The following is a 25934-nucleotide window of genomic DNA, read 5'->3' as shown; positions in this document are numbered from 1 at the left end:
GACGGTTGACAGAGGAGAGGAGTTTGGAGGCTGGGTGAAAAAAGTGAAGGGATTAAGGAGCACACATTGGTAGTCACAGAACAGTCACAGAGATGTAAATTGCAGCATAGGGAATATAGTCAGTAATATTGTAATAACTTTGTATGAGGCCATGTGTGTACTTGAAATATCGGGGGCAAACCACTCTGTAAAGTACGTGCTTGTTTAACCACCACTGTGCTGTACATCTGAAACTAATACAGAGAAATATTGAATGTAAACTGTAATGGGGAGAAAAAAACACACCCATCAGATGGTGGTTATCAATACTTGGCCTGAGAAGCAATTACCATTGGTGCCTGAGAAATGTCTCCACGTTTCTGCTTTACCTTATCCTGATGAGCCTGAGCTAAAAAAAAGATAAATAAATAAATAAATAAATAAATAAATAAATAAATAAATAAAAAATAAAATAAATCATATGATTTATATTTTCCCAGAGAACTTGGAATCTAATAGGTTAAACTGGTAAATAAAAATATGGTGAGTTGAAAGGCATAACAGTAAATACTTTTTGAAGGGTTCATTTCCCCTTGGTGAGGAAGTAAACTTTGGGAAGGGTTTGTCCTAAATGTAATAGTTATTCTGTGCAGCTGGTAAAAACCTGCCTTTCTGGTTTGTAGTGTCACGTTAATCAGCAAAGGTGTTATTATTCATTTGAAGAAGAATTCTTTGTTCTGGTTGAAAGTCTCACTGGTGGTATTTTCTAATAAGCTTGCCCTATTTGGGAGTCTTTAAGATTATAAGCCTCTTGCATTCCTGTTCTTTCCAGAATGTTGCTAATATGTCAGTGATGAAAGTAATCTATCTCTGTTGGCTGAGATTTAAGTGGCACATAATTCACAACCCACTGTCACAGGCATTTATTTGCTCTCATTTGAAAAGTAAATTCATATAGCGTAACATTTAAGTGAAGTGTTTCTGAATGGAGTTATAAAATAAAAAGTCAGTTGCTTTCTTTTTATTTTCTCCTTAAATGTTTCATATCTAATCTCCCTTATTTTCCTGATGACAGAAAACCAAATTCCTGTCAGATTTATTTGGTTACATGAAGGAAACTGCATATTTCTGTAAGATTTACACTTAAAAATTTAATCTTGGACCCCTTTATTTTTTTGATATCTTATAAGTTTCAACTATAAGCTACTTATTCTTTTTTTTTTTTTTTAACATATTTTATTGATTTTTCACAGAGAAGAAGAGAGAGGGATAGAGAGTCAGAAACATCGATGAGAGAGAATCATCAATCAGCTGCCTCTTGCACACCCCCTACCAGGGATGTGTCCGAAATCAAGGTACATGCCCTTGACCGGAATCAAACCCGGGACCTTTCAGTTCACAGGCCGATGCTCTATCCACTGAGCCAAACCGGTCTCAGCTAAGCTACTTATTCTTACACTACCTTTAGAGTCTGAATTTGTTGGAATTATATGATACTGAAAGAAAACAATTGAGAGTAAACTTAAGTAGCTTTAAATCAGATAAATACTGAGGTCAAGATAACTGAATGTACACAGCTTTCTTTTTGCTTCTGTAGGTATGATTGCTCAAGAAAAATGGACATCTTCATAAAGAGGCAGGAAGAAGGTTTAATTTAGGGGTGTCGAACTCAATCAGAGAAGGGGCCAAAATCTAAAATCCAGCCTAAATCGCGGGCCGAATGGTTTACTGAACAGTCATAAACTGACAATGTCATAAACTGACAGCGGAGTGCAGTGATGACAGCGCGGTGCGGGCCACATTGCAAGGCCTGGCGGGCTGGATTTGGCCCGCGGGCCTTGTGTTTGACACATGTGGTTTAATTCATAGGCCACCATATTTCCAGTATTGCATCTTTCTTCTTGTTTGTTGGCCCTTCACATTAATCTGTGTGTAAATTATTGACTGGCTGAAAAGGAAGTGGTGTGTAGCTCAGTTCTTGCTTTCAAAATGTCTAAATATTTGAAAAGTTAAGAGAAATAGAAAATAGCTTTGCCCTGGATGGTGTTGCTCAATGGATAGAGCACCAGCCCGAGCATCAAAGGGTCCAGGGTTTGATTCTTGGTCAAGGGCATGTACCTTGGTTGAAGATTCGATTCCCTAGCCCTGGTTAGGGCACGTGCAGAGGGCACCCAATTGATGTCTCTCTCACATCAGTGTTTCTCTCTCTTCCCTCACTCCCTGTCTTCCATTCTCTCTATAAACCAATGGGGGGCTGGGGGGGATCCTTGGGTGAGAATTAACCAAATAAAGAAAATGGCTTTAATAAAGACAGACTTGTGTAAGTCTTGGAGATAAGCAAAAATGAAACACTTTGTAGGTTCAATGAAGGCAGAGGTCATAGTGAGGTTTAGGGGAATGGGCCAGCTTTATGGAGAAGGTGACATCAGAACTGGGTCTTGAAGGGCTGGTGTGGTTTTGATGGTGACAGAGAGGAGGGAAGATACTCTAGGTAAAGAGAACAGTAGAGACAACCCAAGGCCCAGTGTGGCCTCCTGAATTCCTTTCCTGATATTTGTGTTGTCCCTCCACTCTCACATCTGGTTAGTGGAGGTCCATTATGTGTTGTATACAGTTTAAAAATTCTTCCTTCAGAAAATCCTGGGGCATGCTACTAAGTGCTCTGGTTACAGTTGTGTTTTATCTTGTAGCATCTTAGAAAGCCCTCATTTGGGTAGAATTGCCCCTAGAAATGGACAGAAAGACCTGGAATAGCACTAAATGCAATCATATTCATGTCTTTCTTTTGCCAAGCACTGAAAGAAGTAAAGTTACGAGACAAGATTTCCTTAATCCTCGAAGGACGGGAACCATCTGACTTAGAAATGAAGCCTGGGCCTCAGGTGTGAGAGATGGGGCACATAGGCTCCACATGGAATTTGGCGGTCTGTGTGTCCTAGTGAGGTCTGCTGCCCAAAGGGCTCAGGAAGAATTCAGGTTAAAAAATCTTAGAGTAACGTTTTGTGGGGGAAATGAGGGGTGTGAATTGTTTCTATGTAAACACAGTCAACAAATTGACAGCTCAACACCGTAATCCCATTTTGTCTCTGTGCAACTTTCATTTACTTAACAACCCTCTTAGGGCACGAACCTGATCCACAAAACAACTACCTCCATGAGCCAAAAAAGGTAATGACTAGTTTCCACTTGGCATACTTTCGCTTTTTAAAAATATTTTTATGCAAGTAAAACATGCATGCTAGCTAGTCAGATGTATACACACACACACACACACACACACACACACACAAAGCTGTTGAAAACCACCTCCTTCCCTGTCTCACTTTCTAGAAGTTTCTTAGAAGTTTTAGTCACTCTGGCCCCAGGGCTCCTTTAGGGTTCTGATGGGCCAATCAATGCTTCCACCATAGAAGCTCTCTGTATTGCCTTCTGGCCGCTTCTTGCTCTCTTCTCGCCTTTTTATTAGTATACTTTTTTTTTTTTTATATGTATATCATTTGCTGGCATTAATAGGCAATCAATAAATATTTGAATGAATGAAGTCTTCTTTCTTTTATAATATCCTTGATGGTACTTGTTCTTTTCTCTAGTAATAAATCCCCAAACTGTCCTGTTTCTTACCCAGGATGTTTCTAGTGTGTTCTTTGGCACTTATGCCAGTTCCCTGTTGGTTCTTAATTTTTTTATTCAAGTGTCACTTCTTTTTAACATGAAGAATTTCAACTCGAACTGCCAAAGATAGCCCGGAGGTAGTTTCTATGAGGAACCCACATGAAGAATGAAATTGTTCATACGTGTAGCAGCAGAAAGCATTGTAATGAAATTCAAACAGAGAATTCCAGGAGGGGTCCGTTAGTGCAGGACTGGCGGAACTGTGAGCTGGTGGTGTGCGGGGTAGCCCCTATCTGGTAGCTAATTTACTGCTGGCATCCATGCTTTCTGAGTTCTGTCATGTGACAGGATGACAGATGAGAATTAAGCGCTTGTCACATTCATGTGTGCTTGAAGTATTGACAGAACCATAGTATTTCTGAGGTTCACCTGGCTATGCTCCAGGTGTGTTAGACACACCTATAATACAGACAGCTGTTCAGGGCATCATGAGACACCCTGTTTCCTCATAGGTCAGCTCTGGAGTCATGGCATAATGCTACATGCTTCCCTTGTGGTTTCTCTGTACAGGGTAACAAATATGCTGAAGGGTGATATTTGTAAAGAATTTTCAGCACCAGATTCTATATAAATGCAAAACTGTTTGCAGAGTATCGACAGACTATGTTCTGGTATTTTTGGAATGATAATTTGGAAAATGGTGATTTCTCCAATGCATGACATTTTTGCAATTTCTATATACTTTCCAAACTACTAAACTGGTTTTTTTAAGTTTGCTTTTCTGTATGTTCTTCATGAGTAGAGTATTATGTCTTTTTTGTACTTTACAAGTAGACTGCATGAAAAAGCTAACTTTTTTTTTTTTTGTGGAAGTAGAAGCATAAAATATTTTTCATAAAGACAACCTTGATATATATATTTATATGTGTGTGTATATATATACATATATACGTATATACACACACATATAAATTGATTTATATAAGTTGATTTATAAATTTATTTATATGTAAATTATATATAATATAACATATAATTATAGCAGTGAAATGGCACAGACTTAAATATATATACATATTTATATATAATTTTTAAATCTGCCCCTATTTCAGTGCTATATGTTAAAGGATAATTCACTCTCCTTTTGTTTATGAAGCATTCCTTTACCTACCTGGGATAGGAGAAGTAGGTTGGAGTGGCTCTATCTATTCTAGTTACTCTGTGTCTTCCTGTCTGTGCCTGATCGGAGAAAGAACCCAAGGAGATTAGATCAAGATGGAACACTCGCCTCATATGCCAGCCTTCCAGAAATATTTTGAAGTAACAGGAAAGATATGTGTGTATTTTACAAAGCAGACCCTGGAAAATAGGAAAGGCCGATTTCAGTCGGCCAGAAACTATTAAAAACATTTTTTGAGGCAAAGAGCAAATGTGAAACAACTGAAGGTGAAAACCATACTCCAAAACATGGGCAGAACAATGGAAGGAAGTAATGGTAGATTAAAAATTGCTCCAAATTTAGTGGCAGTGTATGTACTGGGATTAGGCGAAGACCCAAGCAACCATCCAGGTGATCTTATAGAAGTGCAAGGCGCCCAGTGTCTTTCCAGTAAATTCAGAGTCAACTTTTATTGTTTGCTACCAAGAGTTCTGCTGGATGCACTCACATCCCTATGATAAACTGTATTCATGATGATATTTATAGTATACCCTTTAAATTTCCTATACTCTTACTCAAGATTTTTACTTGGGACCCTGGTTTGGTTATTGGGCTCAAACTTACATGGTCACTGCTCTCACAGGGCAAGGAAGGATTGCCTGGCTATTTATGTTTACTGTTTCAAAAATGCTGGAAAACTGGCTCAAGAATTGGTAGGGGCCACTTTATAAATTCTGCCTGCCACATAATCCAAGTAGAATTTCATAAGACCTACATGAAAAAAAAAGCATAAACCTTCCTTGAAGGATATAAAAGAAAACCAACAAGATATCACCCCCCATTCTGTCAATTAAATTTTATTCATCAAATTTCCAACAGAATTGTTTATCAAATTGGCAAGCTGGTTCTAAACTTCCTTTAGTAGAAAAAATGCCTAAGAATTGGCAAAGATAATTTTGGAAAAAGAATCAGCAAATTAAATTAAACCCATTATGGTCATAGAGGATTGGTCTAGGAATAATTCATGGAATTGAATGAGGTTTCATTTAATAGATGATAAAGTTGTTTCAAATCCAAAGAAATTATGGCCTTCCTGGGTGAAAGATGGTGCAGTTGTCTATCCATTTTGAGACAAATTTAGGCCTTTATCACAAGCACAAAAATAACTTCCAGACAGAGTCAAGAGCTAAATATACTAATTAAGATTGTATTACAAATACTTAATAGAATTTGCTCATTAAATTTGGGTTAGAGAATGCCTAACCTAAATGGTAGGAAATGCAATTAATTAGTAAGCACATATATGATAGAGCAATTACCCTCTCTCCCATATTGCTCAATCAAATTGGAAAAATTTTGTTCAATGCAAATGTTGGCAAGGGTGTGGGAAAACACACTTTCATTGAATGAATTGTAATGGTCTTTTTGGCAGTGCCCATTGTAATTTTAAGTATGCATATCCTTCAAATGAGTAATTTCCAGATTTTTACCCTAGCTGAAGGCATAGGCACATGAGCACAAAGACATGTTTATTAGATGTAGCACTGTTATTATGCCAACAACCTAAAGATCCATCATAGAAGTTCTTTTTTATTATAAATCTAATGGGTTTTAAAAAGGGACCTGTTAAGTTTACCCAACATAAGTTAGAGGAAAACAAAATATCTATGGGATTTGAAATAAGAATTATTTTCTCCCAGTGTGCGTTTATTACCTATTTTTTTTTATACATTTAATCAAAACATTTCCCTTATGTTAGACATTCATTTTCTAAATCTGCAATATTGAGTACTCACCCTATGGGAGTGAGTATGCAACCTGAAGTCTCTGAGGGAAAATGCAACTGGACAAAGCCCTACTTCTTTAACATAATATGTGACTTCTTGGGGGCTTTTCTGTTGGTTTGTTTACTATCCTGTTATATCTGCCAGTGATTGGGCAAAAGAAAGGAAACGTCCATATCTGTATGTGTACCATCAAAATGGATTATTGTCAAGATTAATGTGGTATATGGATAGTGCTTGCTGATTAAATGTTTATCTCTTATTTGTGAATAATTGGTATTTAATCTACTCAGCAATTGCCAGCCGATGGTCCATGGATCACTGGTGGTCCGTGAGGTCTGAAAGGTTGGTGTCTGCTGTTAAATCAGATGATAAGAATCTTAATTTAAAGAATTTGCATATGTAATAGGAAAGGGAGAAGAGAGATTAGATTTTTAGATAGGTGTCAGCGTTTACAAAGCAGCCAAAGGGAATGTTCCCTTTGTTTTTGCTTATATACAAAATAGAGGCCCGGTGCATGAAAATTTATGTACTGGAGGGGGAGGAGTCCCTCAGCCCCGTCTGCACCCTCTCACAGTCCGGGAGCCCTCAGGGGTGGGTGGCCACCTGGCAATTGGGGAAGGTGACATCCCATCATCCCTCTGTGCAAGCCTTGGCCGGCCCTGGTTATCGGAGGCTCCTGTGGCCCTGGGAGGCTGGACAGCCACCATCAAGGCTTGCTTGCACCTCAGGTTGGCACTGGGTAACTGGGGAGCTGAGGGAACTGGGGGACTCCAGAGGCAGGCACATGGAGTGGCTGGGGGCTGAGAGGCCTGGGCACCGCCATTTTTGAGGGCATGGAAATCATTTAGCATATTCCCTCCTTATTGGCCGTAGGTGCTGCCATCTTTTAGGGCAAGGAAGTTAATTAGCATATTCCTTATTGGCTGTGGGTGCCACCATCTTTGAGACAGCATGAGGGTCAATTAGCATATTCCCTCTTTATTAGATAGGAAGATACCGTAAAATATTTTTACTAGGGCCTTTCAGAACATTAACTTGGACATCTTTAATCTATGGGATTATTAGTTGAGGGTTGAAAATAAAAGCTTTGGCTATTGTTATTTAAATCTTACTAGTATATATCTTCTGTATTGGTTGTGAGAGTAACACTGTAGGTGAAAATTGCTTTTTAAAGTGAAAGAGTTGTGGGATTTTAACCAAAATAAGTGTTTTTTTAATGAATTTGTTAGATGCTCTTTATATAAATGATTCATTATTAAAAGAATTTTGTTCTGAAGATAATTCACAATACCACAAGAAAGTACATTTATATTAATTTAATACCCACCACAATTTTATGATTGTTTTCCAAGGCAATTCCTGTCATACACATTACTTAAAATCCCCCTTCCCCCCCTTTTTTTTCTTTGTAACTGAGGCAAAACTTATAGTGGGAACTGTAGGTTAATAAAATTGTTCCTGTTGTGAGTGAAGCTAATAAAAGATGAGGACTAACTGTATCCCACTGAGAATAACAAAACACCTTGTTAAATATAAAAATAAATCTGTGAATTATTTTTGCAGAAGTCAACGAGAGGTTCCGTTGTCCTTGACCATGTATTCCGTCACATAAACCTCGTGGAGATTGATTATTTTGGGCTGCGTTACTGTGACAGAAGCCACCAGACAGTGAGTACAATGACTTTGTATTAAATGTTTCTGGTTTTAACTTTCCCTCTATCTCTGGCCTTTCCTGTGTGGTTTTAGGTAGTTAGGGTCCTTGTAAATGAAAATGACTTATAAATGAAATCCTTAACCATGTTTTCCTTGCTAATTTCTCTGCATTTCCCAAAAGAAGTCTGTAGAGTTGCAGGATTCACAACTCATATGATAGCCTTCCTCCTCACAGATGCTTACCTGTTTTCCACTTTTGCAACCATATCAAGAGTACTTTTCATTTGTGCTGTTAAGGAGGCAACTGGCTGGTCTATTGAAGTGACATATTATTGCCTTTTGAGAAAGCGAATGGTTAAAGAGAAGAAATATATACAGTGTGAAAAGGTGACTAAGTTTCAGGAGTTGGACGAGAAATTGTAAAATAAGTAAGGGTATGCATTCATGAGCTTGATGGATTATGAGTAATAAAAGGAACCAAGTTTTTGGTGTCTAATACCAGTTGTTCACAAGGGTTTAACTCAGAATGTCTTCTGGCTGTTGGATGATGGTCATGTTACCAGAAAGGGGACCTGGTCCTGAATGAGTCTGCCTAGGGCCGGCCGGTAGTGTGTGGGTTCTGGACTTTGTGCAGGAGAAATTCCACAGCATGAATCCAGGTGAATTTTAGAAGATGTGTATTAAAGCTGGGGACCGGCACACAAGGAAGGGCTGGGGAAATGAGCCTAGGCTGGGCTGCTTTGGCTCAGTAAGAAGTCACAGAAAAGGGGGCTGTGGGGGCACTTTCAGGAGGTTTGCCTGGGGTGAACTGCCACTGCCTGCTGCTGCCCTGGTTGTAAGCCTGTGAGGTCCCTAAGCATTTAGGAAATGTGCTTCTGGGAGAAAGAGTGCATGCTGGACCTTTGCTTTGAGAGGTTTTAAAGGCTGGGTATTTAGGGGTAGTTTTAGAGGAGGATCTCAATAGAATATTCATCGGCTTTATGCTGATGTACCAAAATGCGGTTTATTGTCTTAACTTCTTTTTGGGTGTGGTTGGCAAATGATGATAACTGGATTTCTGCTGTCTCCCTGAGTAGGGTGATTTAAACTATTTACCCTCTAGTTGGAGAGAAGTGCAAACCATTTATTCTCAAGCATCCCTGGTTTAGAAAAGATAGGATTTACTAGGTGGCTCCAAACTGCTGTTTCTTTCTTTAAAAAAACAAAACCAAAAAAAACCCCCCACATATATATTTAAACACACACATACACACACACACACACACACACACACACACACACACACACACATATATATATTTCAGAGAGGAAGGGAGAGGAAGAGAGAGAGAAAAACATTAATGATGAGAGAGAATCATTGATCGGCTGCCTCCTGCCTGCCCCCTACAGGGACTAAGCCCACAACCCAGGCATGTGCCCTGATGGAATCGAATCGTGACCTCCTGGTTCATGGGTCAGTGCTCAGCTCAACCACTGTTTAACTATCTGCCTCACTTTCTCTATTCTTTGTTCTGGCTTACTGGCCTGTCTCAGAGAGTTACAGAAACTCATCACATTGGTTAGAATTGGTTCTACATGTAGTATAAGGCTCAGATGCTGTTAAACAGAGGAAAGACTTTGGCGGTCATGATTTAGAGATACAAAAGGATATTTATTAGTGACTTTTGTTTTAGTCTAAGAAAGATATTACCCTCAGATAGAAACAAATGCAAAATGCTTATGCTCACCTTAAAAATACCCCATTTGACCTACCTTTTGTTTTTCATGCTGCTTTCCTCCTGTTCGAATGAAGTTTTCCTCTTTTTCATTCAGTTCTTGCAGCCTCCACTTGCTCATCTGGGGTCTATTCAGTGAGGAACATGCTTGTTGGGTGGTGTTTCCCTCCCAAGTCCCAGGAATGTGCTAGGGTGAGAGGAGGCAGGCAAATGGAATGTTATTGATGGTGATAAGTTGTGATTATTATTTTTTTTTTTTGAGCTGATTCCATAACTTGTTCTGTTTCATAGGGGTATTTCACAAAATAGGAATAAAAAATTGGGTGTGTTGGTTAGCTTTCCACAGAAAGGAATGACTTTCTAAAAGCAAGCAGTCATGAATGCACACTTCAAAGAAAGGGAATAGCATATTCAGAGTTCACTGAATTCTGTCACATACAGGCCGTATGTTCCTATAGCAGAACTATAAACCTATACTGAAAGATTAGATTGAAGGCTGAAGAAGATATCTTGCATGACATTCATATTTTTAAAATAAAATTTTTCCTAGCAGAAAAATAAAATACAGTTTTCTGATCTTATCTCGTATGTCAGACCTTGCCTGGAAAGACTGTCTTGATAAAATTATATAGACCTTATCTGCCTTTTCTCCCCCCGACCTCCCCTTTCCAAAGGTGAAAAAATGTGAAAAGCTAGAGAATTTCAAACAATGGCCTGTGTCTACAAAATGAATGAGCAGTTAGTATTGATAGTTTAGTTAAAGTTTTCCAGGGCTTTTATTAAGATAAAAAAAGTGTGGGTTTTTTTTTTTTTTTCTTACTTTTACTCCTGAAGTTTGTCATTTGTGATAGTATTTGTGTTACATGTTTTAGGAGAAAATAAATTACACAATTAGAGAGGGAACGCTTGTAAGTAATTTTTTTGACCAGGAGTGTAAATCACGTGAAAAAAATGGTTTTTTACCTCTTGAAATTTTTTTCTGGTGAACTCAGATGCAACAGAGGTGATTTGTAAACATGTATCGTCTTTGCACATTCACTGTCTGGTTGTCTGATGTTCCTTTTAGTTGTGGGAAGGCGTGAAAATAAGAGCACACAGTTCTGGAGGGCTGAGTACGTGCAGGTGGGAACATACGAATCCATTCCCAACTCACTTCTCACGGGGACTGAGTCAGACTTAAGGATTTCTCTGAAGAAAAAAGCTCAGGCAAGCTTTCTGCTTGCCTCCAGCTTTGCTGCGATTGGAGCCTGTGGGCTGCGGGGGAGGGACTGAGAGGTGCTCCATGATTCATGGTGATGGGTCCTTTGGTCATTATGGCATTGTGGCCACTGGCCTTTTATAATATAGATAACTGGGAAGATAATGTAGCAGATACATTGATTTAGGTGTTACCTGTGTGTAAAGAGAAACAGCTAGACAGACATAAACTTTGTTAAGGCAAACTTTTCCCTAAGGAGTACAGTTGACTTGATTTAGAACATCCTGGGCACCATGTCTTAACTTTACTTCTCAGGTAGGGTCTGTAAGAGGATCTCAAGAAAATAAAAGGAGTTCTTCACGAAGACACATTTATTGAGACCGAATCAACACTGAGCTGCATGTGTTAACCCGAGCTTTCTTTTAGAAAGCAATCTCTTCAAGATGCACCATGAAGTTCACATACTTGCAGTTCCTTTTCCTATAGACAAATGTGAAAGCATTTAGCCTGGGCATTGAGCCTACTTTCTGTTCTGTGCTGGCCTCTGTCATCAGGTTCTTTATTTATCCAGCTGGTCTGAGTGGGGGATGCGGCTCTGTTATATCAGGGCCTTGGTTTGACATAGAGAAAATTTCCAGCCTCGATTTAAGGTGGATGTGAGGCAGTCTGTCATGGGGATTTTAAGAACACACATAAGGAGTCAGAGAGATCCAGATTTTCCTAATGGTCCTGCCACTTAGTTGTCATGTTTAAAATTCTTGTAAAGTGCTGGCCATTAATCAGAGCAGTAGGACTTCCAGAGTAGCTTGTTCTCTCCAGTTCATTCTAGGACTGGCTGTCACTGGCTAACACTAGCTTAATCGCTAGCTCAGCAGAAACTCCGTTTTGTTCTCACCATGTATGAGCCCAACAGCTCAGTTTGCTGCATGTTTAAAAATTTATTTATTTATTTACTGATGAAAGAGAGAGAGAAACATCAATTTATTGTTCCACTTATTTATGCATTCATGGGTTGCTTCTTGTATGTACCCTGACCAGATTGAACCAGCAACGTTGGTGTATCGGGTTGAGGCTCTAACCAATGGAGCTACCAGGCCAGGAATACTTGGAATATCTTTACTTTAAATGGGTACCAGCTCTCTCTATGCTTTGTGTCCTAATTCCTAGCACCTGTGTACATGTCACTTTAAAGGGGCTTTGCATGTGTTGTTAAGTTAGGAATTTTCTGAGATCAGTATAATTCCAAATGTTCTTACACATGAAAGAGGGAGGCAGGAGAGTCAGAGAGGAGGAGATGGGAGAACAAAAGCAGAGGTCAGAGTCATGCATTTGCTGGAAGGGGCCTTGGTCCAGGGAATGCAGGTGGTGTCAGGAAGCTGGAAAAGGCGAGGAAATGGATTTTCCCAGGAACAACGCCCTGTCTACACTTTGATTGTAGCCCAGTGCTCTTAGTCAGTTTGGGCTGCTATAGCAACTTGCCATAGACTGGGTGACATAAACAAGAAACACTCCTTTCTCTGGGATTAAGTCTGGAGGCTGGAAGTCTGAGTTTGGGGCCAGCATGGTTGGGTTCTGGTGTGAGTCCTCTTCCAGGCTGCAGACAACTGACTTCTTGTAACTTGACATGGTAAAAGGAGAGCTAATTAGCTCTCTGGCCTTTTCTTATGGGCTCTACTTTCCTGACCTCAGTACCTCCTAAAGGACCAACTTCCAAATGCCATCACATCGGGATTAGGGTTTCAACGTAGGAATTTTATGCGGGACAGTGTGTTGCCCCAAGTGAGACCATCTTGGACTTCTGTCCTTTGGAATTGTAAGATAATAAATTTCTTACAGCAGCAAAAAGAAACTAATTGGCATGGTTACAGTGGAAAGCATTTCCATTGTGTGCTCAGCGGACATATGAAGGCTTTCTTGTTGGGTTTACCACGTCACCCTGGATAATGAGGGCATATATCCCTCTGCAGATTCTCAGCATTTCTGTGATTAGGCCTGTGTGTACATCTCCAGGTGTCTGTGAGCAATATTAATTGCTGCTTCAAAATTATTTAGCTTCCTCATTATGAGAGAGAGAGAGAGAGAGAGAGAGAGAGAGAGAGAGAGAGAGAGAGAGAGAGAATATCTGTTCATGATAGGCAGAGAATTGAAATTACTTCTTCACTTTTAAGAACTGGGTGAATTGAGATGCTTTGAGGCTGCAATGCACGTGAGCCGCCTTTTTGGGTGTTTGGAAGTTTATTATAAGTAGAGTGTGATGTGGTGGAACAAATAACTGCCTTCAAAGTCACAAGCTCGGTCTGAGTCCTGTACCTCTTCCTAATGAACGGTCAAGTCAGTTTAATTTTTCTGAGTCTTGAGAATAATAGTGCCTTCCTTCTCCCAGCTCTCAGGATTGTTGTAGGTCCAAAATAGAGAAGTTGTAAAAGTTTTTTATAGATTATAAGGTGTTAAACATTGTAGAAGGCTTTTCCTATTGAAACTAGGATGGAAGAAGATATTGCTGGTGATATTTTCTTTTTTAAGGTGTAGAGGAAAGAAAACAGTCTGCCAAAAAGAAGAGAGAAAAATCAAACTCTAGACTCTTTAACACCTTTGGAGATCTTAGAAGATGAGTTTTGTTGATATTGAAAGCAGTAATAGGGATAAATGTGATATCCTATACTCCTTCAGTTTTTAGAATGAGGAGTTATAATCATGTCTTGTTTTAGTGTTAACGATTGAGGCTCCTTTACAGTTTACTCCTTCAGAGGCAGGAGTTCTACATAATTATGGCTTTTCTCAGAATACAGAATGGAATGCAACCTGGCTCTCAGAATCAGGCTGCTGCACCTCCTGCCCTGTGACTTCAGCAATCAACAGGGAGGGACACATGTAGATACCAATCAGTCCAGCGAGCAAGCATGTAGCCCTTCCTCTAATGAACTCTTCTTATTTTTGTCCAGTCTCTTCCGGCATCCCCACACCCCTTTCTCCCCGAGGATTGTCACCAAGACTGTGGGGGGGGAAAATGCAGCCACTTTCAAAGGAGTTAGTTGGGTTGGACTACCATCCCAGAGGAAGTACCTTGGCATGTCTTACTCTTCAGACCGCAGGAATGTTAAAACTGGACAAAATAACCTTTGGGCCTAACGCAGCATTATACCTCAAACACCTGTTCATAAAAACAACAAGAAAGCAGATATTATGACTAATGGGCTGAAAATTAAAAACATTCTTTAGAGTTCATGTAACTATGTTAGCTTAGCTTTACTTAGAGAAAAATACCTTCCTTCATTGATATAATTGTACTTGTTTCCCTTCACTTTCTCATAAGTAACCCTTGTCTTTGCCTCCCAATCAGAACACTATTTGGGTTTCTGCCTGACTCAATCCTTTCAGAATAGCAATATATTTTTTAAATGTTTTTATTAATTTTAGAGAGAGAGGAAGGGACAGGGAGAGATAGAAACATCGATGAGAGGGTAACATCGATGGGCTGCCTCCTGCCCACAACCTAGATGGAGCCCACAACCTGGGCATGTGTCCTGATCGGCAGTCCAACCCATGACCTCTTGGTGTATGGGATGATGCTCAGCCAAGTCACACTGGCTGGGCTCACCTCTTATTTCTTATCTCTAACCCTCTGTCTCTCTATTTCCATCAGGGTTTAGGAATGTCTAAATCTCTTCCATTTAAAACCACCTTCCCTGACTCCCATGCCCTCCTCTGTCTATGGCCCTATGACTCTGGTCACAAGAGAAAGCCTCCTTTAAATTCATTGCCTCCACTTCTCAAACCCCATTCATTCCCGAACTTCTCACAGCTCAACTTTGATGCCTATCATGCCACTGAAACTGCCCTCAGGCCTCTAGTTGCTAAATCCTAGTGACACTTTTAGCTCTTACCTTTCCTGTTACATTGACCCTAATAATTCAATCTTTGAAATCTTCTCATTCTGCTCTAATGACAATACATTCTCCTTATTTGCCTCTTTTCAAGTTTTCTTCTGGTTATTCTGATTCAATCTTCCTTATAATCACTTCTCTGCCTGTTTCTTTTCTTTTTTTTTTTTATGACCCCTTAATAAATCTTTATTGTTCAGATTATTACAATTTTTGCTCTTTTTTCCCCCTAATAGCTTCCCTCCACCTGGCTCCCATGCCACCCCATGCCCTTACCCACTCCCCCCCCCCCCCATTGTCCTCATCTATAGCTGTATGATTTTTGTCCAGTCTCTTACGGCAACCCTCCCCTCCCCCCCAGAGTATTGTCAGTCCACTCCCTTTCTATGCTCCTGATTCTATTATATTCACCAGTTTATTCTGTACATCAGATTTTTTATTCACATGATTTTTAGATTCACTTGTTGATAGATATGTATTTGTTGTTCATAACTTTTATCTTTACCTTTTTCTTCTTCCTCTTCTTAAAAATACCTTTCAGCATTTCATATAATACTTGTTTGGTGGTGATGAGCTCCTTTAGCTTTTTCTTATCTGTGAAGCTCTTTATCTGACCTTCAATTCTGAATGATAACTGTTAGAGTAATCTTGGTTGTAGGTTCTTGCTGTTCATCACTTTGAGTATTTCTTGCCACTCTGGCCTGCATAGTTTCTGTTGAGAAACCAGCTGACAATTGTATGGGTGCTCTCTTATAGGTAATTAGCAGTTTTTTTCTTGCTGCTTTTAACATTCTCTCTTTGTGTTTTGCTCTTGGCATTTTAATTATGATGTGTCTTGGTGTGGTCCTCTTTGGATTCCTTTTGTTTGGGGTTCTGTGCACTTCTTGGACTTGTCAGTTTATTTCTTTCCCCGGGTAGGGGAAGTTTTCTGTCATTATTTCTTCAAATAGGTTTTCAGTATCTTACTCTCTCTCTTCTGGTTCCCCCATAATTCGGATGTTGGTACGCTTGAAGTTGTCCCAGAGGCCTTTTATACTATCTTCATATTTTTTTATTCTTTTTTCTTTTTTTCTTTTTTTCCTGGTTGGGTGATTTTTGCTTCTTTGTACTTCAAATCTTTTACTTAATTCTTATGATCCTCTAGTCTGCTTTTGGATCTCTGTATATTATTCTTTATTTCAGTCAGTGTATGCTTAATTTCTAGTTGGACCTTTTTCATATCCTCAAGGGTCTCACTAAATTTATCGGCCTTTTCTAGAAAATTTTTGAAAAACCTTATAACTGTGGCTTTGAACTCTATATCCAGTAGTTTGTTTTCCTCCATTTCTTTCATATGTGACCTGTTTCTTTGTCTCCACATTTTGGCTGCTTCCCTGGGTTGATAGAGTGGCTTTGTGTGCTAGGTGTCTTCTAGGGCCCAGTGGCTCAGCCTCCCCAGTTACCCGAGGTGGATACTCTTGCTATACCCCTTTGTGGGCTGTGTGCACAGTCTTGTTGTAGTTAAGCCTTGATTGTTGTTGTTATCACTGGGAGGAATTGACCTCCAGGCCAATTGGCTGTGAGGATCAGCTGTGTCTATGATGGGAGCACTTCTGTGCTTGGGACACCCTCATGAGGCAAGACTTGCTTCAATGGGGCTTTGGTGCTCACTGAGTCTGTCCTCTGAGTGTGTCTCTTATGGATCTGAGGAGTTGTAATCTGGATGGCCCTACTGTGATCCCTGTGTACACTGGCTCTTGGATCTCCAAGGAGGTGCTAATTTAGCTTCTGCCTGAGGCCACCCAGCAGGAGCTATGGAGAGATCTGCAGATTCCTCTTCTTTGTTTGGGTTTTGGAGATGCCCAGATAAGGCACATTTGTGAAGCAATGTAAGTTGTTATGGGGCCTTGGGCTTTCTTTTGGATGTTCTAGGTCTCTCCGACTCAGCTGCAGCTTGTTAGATAAGTTTAGATTTCAGAAGACCAGGCTGTGCAAGAAGAGACTGGATTAAAATCGTACACCTATGGATGAGGACAATGGGGGCTGGAGGAGGTAAGGGCAGAGGGTGGGGTGGGAACTGGGTGGAAGGGAGCTAGGAGAGAGGAAAAGGAGAAACAATTGTAATAATCTGAGCAATAAAGTTTTATTAAATTTGAAATAAATAAAAAATAAAGAACCTAAAAGAAGAAGAAGAAGAAGAAGAAGAAGAAGAAGAAGAAGAAGAAGAAGAAGAAGAAGAAGAAGAAGAAGAAGATAAGGCCATTCATATGCAAAAGCCTCTGCACACAGCTTGGATGAGGTAGTCTCAGGGCGGATAAAACATCAATGGCTTCCCATCAGTCCTGCCCTAAGAGGCCCCCAGTCTCAATGTCCCTTGGTAATCACTGCAAGCACCTCTGAGAGAAAGCTGCCCTCGAGTTCCGCCTGATGCCAGAGAGTCCAGTTTCTCCCCGCATGAGTCTGGGTTCTCAGAGTCTCGCCCGGAATTGGAGTTCAGAGCAGTCAGGAACTCTCCCTGCGGATTGAAAAAGCCAGCTGTATACTCAGTTGCCAGTCCTCTCCGCATGCACGCTCCTCTGTACGTCTGCCTTCCGCACCTCCTCTCAGTGTGCTTTTCTCTTTCCTTCTAGTTGTGGAATTTCCACTCAGCCAGTCTTCCTGTGGTTCTGGATGATGTCCGTTCTGTCTTTTAGTTGTAGTTTTGAAGATGTTGTGTGAGGCAGCAAGTTCCAGTGTTTATCTATTCCGCCATCTTGGTTTCTCCTCCAGAGGTGACCTCCTCTGCCTGTTTCATAAAATGTTGATATTCATAGGATTTTATTCTTGATTCTCTTATGCTCCAATTGGGTACAGGCTTGCACATTTAATACTATCTCACCTGGCACTATTTGTCTCTGAAATAATTTCCTTTAAAAATATAAGCTGAACTGTATATATATTTGTATCTTCCTCTCTGCTCCAAATGCTCTTGAGCAAAAGTGAGCCTCATCCCTGGAGCACTAGCAGGCTGGCTTTGTCATGAGTAATGGTGTTCTTTGCATCTTTTTTTTTTTTTTTAAATATATTTTATTGATTTTTTTACAGAGAGGAGGAGAGAGGGATAGAGAGCTAAAAACGTCGATGAGAGAGAAACATCGACCAGCTGCCTCTTGCACACCCCCTATCAGGGATGTGTCCGCAACCAATATACATGCCCTTGACCGGAATCGAACCTGGGACCTTTCAGTCCGCAGACCGACGCTCTACCACTGAGCCAAACCGGTTTCGGCTCTTTGCATCTTGATTCATTGTATTTTGCGACATGAGATTTTACTTTCTGTAATTTCGTATTTTGGCAAACACCCATAGTAGCTGATGAGATGTGTGTGAATCATAACGTGAGTCCTCTTGCAAGGGAAGAAAGGAAGTTTGTCATGCTGGGTTGTTGTAATTTGAATTTTTTTTTTTTCCCCCTGAGATGTCTTTGGTAGGGGAACAGAGGGCAAAGATCAAGAAGCAGAAAGGATTTCTTCAGCAGCCCTTGGACTTTATGAAGAGCATCATAAACAGTGCAGCAGCCTGGGAGGACTGTCAGGCAAAGGGAACCTTTGAAAATCTTTTGACATCCCAAGAGGATTATACTTTGTAAGAATACAGACTCTGAGTGTAGGCATCTGGATTCACATATTCTGTAGTATATGGGATAGCTGTGTGGCAATGGAAGAGTCTTCTAACTTCTCTGTGCCTTGGTTTCCCCATTTATAAGTTGGGATAGTAGAAGTACCAACTCAAGAGTGGTAGCTGAGGGTTAAATAAGTCTATGTAAAACATGCAGACTAGTGCTTTTAATTGTGTGATCATGCGATGTAAGTGTTCATTCTTATTCTGTATTTGGATGTCCCTCAGGTACTCAAACACAATGTATTCAAACAGAAATCATCATCTTCCCCTCGAGACCTGCTCGTTTTCTTATGTCCTTGAGAGCAGTGATTTTCCAGAATTTAAATAAAAACTATTGAACAACAATTTTATTCCTATATTTTTATGGGTAACCTAATTTACTTAAATAGGCAAATAGGAAAGGAAGGAGTATGATAAAGGAAGAACATGCAATTTCTTCAACTCCTTCTGAGTTATATACCAAAAATTCACTTTGATTTGTCATCTAAAAGGATTCTTTAATAATCTATCAGGTAACTCAAATGAAATGTAGCTCTCATCTTCCCTCTAAATCTTTATTTTATTTTACTGAGGTGCAATTGACCGACTAGTTCAACATTTTTGTTACTTTCAGATGTACACCATAATGATTTCATATTTGTATACACTGTAAAAAGATCACCACATCAATTTAGTTAGCATCCATCACCACATATATGTTTTTTGGTAATGAGAACTTTTAAAGTATACTCTCTTAGCTACTTTTATTTTTTAGTTTATTATTATTTTTAAAAATATATTTTATTGATTATTTTCAGAGAGGAAGAGAGAGGGATAGAGAGTTAGAAACATCAATGAGAGAGAATATCCATCGGCTGCTCTTGCACACCCCCTACTGGGGATGTGCCCGCAACCAAGGTACATGCCCTTGACCGGAATTGAACCCAGGACCCTTCAGTCTGCAGACCGACGCTCTACCACTGAGCCAAACCGGTTTCGGCTCTTAGCTACTTTTAAATATGTGCTACAACATTGTTAGCTATAGTCACCATGCTATACATTACAAACCCATGACTTATTTATTTTATAACTGGAAGCTTTTACCTTCTGATCCCTCCCTTCACCTCTTTCCTTATTATGCTCCTGACAGAAGTGATTTCTCAGCCCACTTGAGTCCCTCCTTCAATTTACTTACTTGAAAGCAATGAACTCAAAACTTGCCTGACTTGCAAATGATTTGTTAATCATGATGGCAATTCAGTTTCACAATTTCTGGGAAATATGTTTAAAAATGCTTTACCAAGATTGATCAAAAGAGAATTATGCTTTTTTTCCTCTTCCACTTAAGGGCATGTGATTTAATCCAATTTAATTGGAAAGGATTGGAAAATTAAAAATTGTTAACTTGAATGTACATTTGCCAATACAAGATGTTTGATAAAGTGCTTTTATCTAATTATGTACTTTATATTCATCAGATTTTGGAGCTGCAGAATTAGTTCATTCACTTTATGGAATGTGTCCAACATATAACTCTTTGGCAAAATCAGTCATTAAACTAGTCAGCCAAACCAGCTTGCTTTTCTGTCATTTGTCAATTTAAATAAAAATGTCAACATGTGTTCAGCAAAAAAGTATTTCACTTTGGAATTGTATTTCTGAGATGGTTAGACAGAGAAGGCACAGTGCTTTGTTTTGTCACTTAGATGAGAGAGGCTTTGATTTGTTTTATTCTTATGGGATTCTTCCTCCTGAGCTGCGTATATTTTGATTGTAGCGGGAAGATGGAAGTTACAAGATCGTGACATGAAAATCATCACTCCCTCCGCTGCCTACTGTGTAATACATCTGAATTCAAAACAACCCAACTATGGGCCAAAACACCATGTTGCTATCTATCCCCTTATCAGAAATACGTTTAAGTAGGAAAAGACATGATTTATGGTGTCTTTATCAAAGGCAACTTTGCTAACATTGGTGTTTTAAAAGGTTCCTATGTTTCTGCTCCCTGGAATGTGCCATAGAGAGATTAAAATGGGCGAGGTGTGCTTTTCTCCTTTAAATTGGGGAAGGTGGATTGTTGACAGGGTCTGCAGTGGAAAGGAGAACTGGCATCTTAACTCAGTGCTATTCTCAGGTCAGTTTTAGGGAAGACTATGCATGGAAGCTGAGGCTCTGAGAGGTAAGTCCCTGAAGACCATTTGTGGCCTGCGTACCCTTCATGAACTTCCTGAAGGGTACCCCTTACTTCTCAGAGCCTCAGCTTGAAGGACCTTATAGTCCATATGAAGGACCTCTATGAAGAACCTTGGAGTCCATATGAAGGAACTATATCACTGAGGGGCATGCACATTGGTTTGAATACCTGAGAGAATGCCGCCGTCATCCCACTTGCTCAGACTAGGGTGTCATTTCTAACGCAGCCATCTCTTCCCCCTCAGAGCTAACCAGTCACCGAGTCCTGTCAGTACTACTTCTTAATAACTGGAGTGACTGCATAATTCACCACCCAGCCCAGGATACTTTTGAGGGTGAAAGGGCCACTGTATGTAACCGAGCTGGACAGCAGTTGTAAACAGGACCGTGGTAACTCACTAACCTCTCTAGACTCAGTCTCCATCTCTGACTTCTCGTTTTGGTGCCAGCACATGAACGTGGCTTTCTGTAATAGCTTTCTGACTGGTCTTTGCTCTTGTTCCCCCTGATGTTTTCCCCACCGCAGTTGTAATTTTCTTTCGGAAAGGCAATTTCTAAAAAAATAAAGAAAGGCAATTTCTCTGATGACTCCTCTGTGGCTTAAAAATCTTTAATGGATCCCTAAGGGAAAATCCAAATTCCTTAAAGTAGACTCCAAGGTCCTTCAGGATGTGTGGCCTTGGTTACTCCTGCTTTTGCAATGGAACTCTTCTCAGCCCTCAACTATGCTCCTCCCAAACCCACACTCCAGGCACATGATGGCTATCCCTAACTATCTGACTCCTTATGTGTAGTGCCTCAGAGGGACGTATGTGCTCCTCCTACCTGGACACCCTTCTTGTTATCTTCCCTTCTTTTTTAACTGGTTAAATCCTATTCTCACCACTCAGTTGAGATGTCTGTCTCTTTCCTGAAGTTTTCCCGCAGTCCCCAGAAAGGCCCTAGGCTTTCTTCCATCACATATTGCAAATTCTGCATTGTATTTGCCTGTTAAGTAATATCCCCCACTTGATTGGAATTCCTTGAGGGGAGGGATTGTGTCTGGTTCTTCACTCTATTACCACCTTCTGTGACCTCCCACTAAGGGACTCATAGTACTAGTGAAGGAAAGAACTCTACCGAGGCAGTGTGGGCCAGGCCAGGTGGAGGTGAGGCTGGAGACAGTGACAAGAGCACCTCCTCCCTTCTCCTTTCCATGTCTGTCTGCTGTGTCCTTGCCCTGGTGGTCTTTTAGTTTACCGTATTTTCCGGCGTATTAGATGACACTGTGTTCTAGTAAAAAGCCTGCTCAAATTGGCCAGAGTCAGAGAGGCGGTCTATTAAAAAAAGAACTGGTGTTGCCTCGGAAGTGGGGGGGTAGTCTTATACAGCGAATATAGGCCTAAACCTATGTTTTAACTGTAAAAATTAGGGGGTCGTTTTATACGCCGGAAAATAAGGTACTGCCTTATTTCTCTTACGAAAGGCCTTTTCAGTTCATCTAAACCAGATTTATTTATTTATTTATTTATTTATTTATTTATTTATTTATCTTTATTTTTATTTTTACTTGTTTTGAGATTTGACCTATATTTAAAAAAGAAAAAAGCTTTACTGAGATATTAGCAAGTTAGGATGGAAATGTGTGGGATTGTAAGGGATTATAGAAAGAAGTATGATATTCTTTTTTTATATACAGGCAGTCCTCAGGTTACTTCGGACTTGACTTAATGTTGTTTTGTGGTTACGTCGCCATCTCCCATTTATCTATTTATTTAAAAAAAAGTTCTATCATTTCAACGTATGCACATATGTGCTTTATGTTTTTTATTATTTATTTACCACAAGTAAAGGTCAGGAATTGTTATCTTTCAGAGGGATTTAAGAAAGATTACGTGAAGGAGGAAGAAAGCAAGATATAGGAAAGTCAAGATTATGTGCTAGGTATGCTAGGCATTCTTCTTGTCAATAATTTCTGTGACCCACACCTTAGCTGTGTAAGTGTATGACAGGAATATTGCTTAATGTTAATGTTCCCTTAACTATGAACATTTTATGAGACTGTCCTCCCTGATTAAATCAGAATGAGATATGAAGAATGGCATTTCAGACAATGGATGGAATGGCTAAGACAGCAGTGGTTTTTGAAATATAGTGGCAACCATACTTTGGTAAAAAACTGCTGTTTGAATTTTAACCCTGCTAAGTCTGGCCCCTGCATCTGATTAAAACACAGGGTACTTACCTCAGCTTCCAGGTGAAGACCTGGAGGCTGAGGCAATTTTCCCTTGCTTGGGACCAGGACCACAGGAGAATGGTTCCCACTGACTCAGGAGCTTCGGGGATAGAAACTGTAGATAACCTTTAGAGACTAACCGCTGAGCTCTGCTTCTGTGTTATCGGCTATCGCAAGATAGGGCCACATTCCAACGTCCAGCAGGATGTGACTGGGAACCAACCCTGCGGGCTGTCCCCAGTCTTTAGAATTTAGTCTTTAGGATTTAGGAACAAAAGGAAAATTCTTGCAGTTTAAACCTTTAAAAGGAATTGCCTACCCCTGAAACGGTGCAGTCGTGTGGAGACCTCTGCGTGTGGTGCTCTCGCGGCTGTCCTGGCCAGTTCAATAAATCCTTGCCTGCTTTTTTTAATTAATTAATCAGCCTCCAGTGGTCTTATTTTTGAACCCAGGGTTTGACCCCCACAACAGTTTTTAGGGTTAATGATTCTGGACATTGTCTTATCATAGGAAACTAGTCTTTTTTATTTTAATCTAGAGGTTTGATACAAACCTCTGAGTTGACCTTTATTTAACATTGTAATGAATCTTAAGAGGATTTTTCTCCATGAATATAAAAAGAGTTTGATTGGGTTGTGCCAGTAGTCTTGAATTTTATAAAATTTTCAATATGTTGCAAGCACTAAAAGCTAAGGTGACTAGTTTATCTATCTCTTCTATGACCTGTCCCAGTAAGAGAGGGGCTTCAGGAATTGTTCAAAGTTGGGCAGGTGCTTTTAGGGGTAATGTGGAGGGGTGGACGGTGGGAGTTACTTTACCTTTTGAACTGTGAACTTTGAGTTAACAAAAGTAGGCCCTTTGATGACATATGGAAGCTCAATTTTTCTTGCTACGTAACATATTTATCAGTGTTTTAGACTGAAGGAGGTTTTATCAAGGATGTTTACTGGGGGCATTTCATTATTATTATTATTTTTTAAATAAATCTTTATTGCTGAGATTATTACAATTGTTTCTCCTTTTTCCCTCTTGCACATTGCTTGTTTAAAACTCTGTAGTGTGGTCAACAAGAGACAAGGTCCATGTCTCAAGGAGTTTCTATTCCAGGGAAAGACAGACTAAATATGTGTTCTGGTATCAGACAGTGATCGGTGCTTTGAAAATTATATAAGATCGAGTGCCAGACTAGAAGGCTGCTTCCATTGAGTGGTGAGAAAAACCTCTCTGGTATTTAAAAAAGGAAAAAGCTTTACTAAAATGTTAGGAAGTTAGTTTGGAAATGTGTAGGCTTATAAGGAATTATAGAAATAGGAAATTCTTACTGTTCTGCTGTGACTGGATGCTGTTTAGAATATCGTTCTCTACTAAGAGGTAGTGTAGCATGCGATAGAAGAAAACCTGGCATGTGCCCTGACTGGGAATCGAACTGTCACCTCCTGGTTCATAGGTTAGTGCTCAACCACTGAGCCACACCGGCTGTGCCATAAGATTTCATTTGAGCCAAACTGATGACAATTGCTGGGAAGCAAGAGCTCAGATGCTCCCTAGCATGATAGTTTTGCAGTTTCTTTTATGCATTTGAAATTAAGGAGGTAATTTAAGGGAGATTACATGAAGGAGGAAGAAAGCAAGGTATAGATAAAGTCAAGATTATGTGCTCCCTTGAGGGTGATTCCATCTACTGGGGTCTGAAAAAGAGGATTACATTGGCATTTCAAAGATGCCTTAATGTAGATGACCTAGAACAGTGGATAGGGCTTGCTTAAGGCAACAATAAACCTTTTGCTAAAAAAGTTATATGTCTGGGGCAAGACTACCACCATGGCCTGCAAAGTTAGGAATTTATGATCAGATCACCCTGTGAGTTTTCTTTCTGAAAAACTCTCTTTTTATTCATAATAACTTCGATTCCTTGTAGGGCTATTGGGGAACAATAGCCTTACAGATCCTTAGAAGACCTTTCGTTCATTTGAAAGGGTCTGAGGCATCATAGTAGATTTTTTTGAGGACTTAATAAAGAGTTTTACATTTACAGTCATGTTTTCCTGAGCATCCTTTATTCAGTCTTTGCCCAGAAGTCACTTCTTAATTGTAGCACCATTTGTCTTCTGGTAAGTCTAGGGATGAGAAACTTCTATTTCAAGCCCAGTAAGTCCTGGCATTTATATTTAGCAGTTCTCCTCCTCCTCCTCCTCCTCCTGATCCTCCTCTACTTCTTCTCCCTCCTCCTCCTTCTTTTCTTTTTTAAAGCTTATCTCTTTCATTATAGGCAGCGAAGAAGCCAATCTGTACTTTATAAGTCTGCCTGCAATCTTATCTGGATCATCCACTTCATTATACCTCACAGCTAAATATCTGCCTTTCCATACTAAGGTCCTCTTTCTTCCTCCTTGTAACCGGTTTCTCTTTGCTTTCCTTTAGGCCCTCCCCACCCTCTCCTTGAGGGGCCTAGGGCTTCCACAAACATTCTTTTCTGTGTCCTTTCTGCTGTCTCCTTCCTAAAATACACAGTGGAGAATGAAGGGAGTGGGGCCAGATTATGTAGGCCTTGTAGACCATCATAGGACTTTGAATTTTACCTTCAGTGAGGAGGGAAACCACTGGAGGATGTTGAACAGAAGAGTAAACTGATTTGACCTGCGTTTTGAAGAATTCCTCTAATTACTAAGGTAGAAGCAGGATTAAAGGAATTGCTTAAGACATCCAGGCGAGCGATGCTCCTGGACTTTTATAGCTTGGACCGCTGCCTTTCTAAGTTTGTGAGAGAAAGCCATCACTTCAGTTTTGTTACTTTTTGTGCGGTTAACACCCCAAGTTCTGCTTGTCAGTGGATGGCCTGACAGTGGCTCAGAGTAGTCTATTCTTGGTCCCCAGCCTTGTGAGGGCCAAAAGTGTAGGCCCAAACTGCCAGATGTGCTTTC

The 25934-nt window shown here is 40.0% G+C and overlaps 1 protein-coding gene across 1 annotated transcript in view; it reads left to right on the top strand.

Moving 5' to 3' along the window:
- EPB41L4A (erythrocyte membrane protein band 4.1 like 4A) overlaps nt 1-25934 on the top strand; it is a 194215-nt gene that overhangs the window by 63757 nt on the left and 104524 nt on the right. Inside the window, exon 2 of the mRNA XM_084882830.1 lies at nt 8101-8205. Within this exon, the coding sequence (XP_084738956.1) occupies nt 8101-8205 (105 nt within the window). The remainder of the gene's footprint in view (nt 1-8100; nt 8206-25934) is intronic.

The sequence above is a fragment of the Pipistrellus hanaki genome (assembly GCF_964339955.1).
Source record: "Pipistrellus hanaki genome assembly, chromosome: 4".
NCBI classification, from domain to species: Eukaryota; Metazoa; Chordata; class Mammalia; order Chiroptera; family Vespertilionidae; genus Pipistrellus; species Pipistrellus hanaki.
The sequence above is the reverse complement of the archived record's forward strand: the minus strand, read 5'-3'. Positions and strand labels throughout refer to the sequence as shown.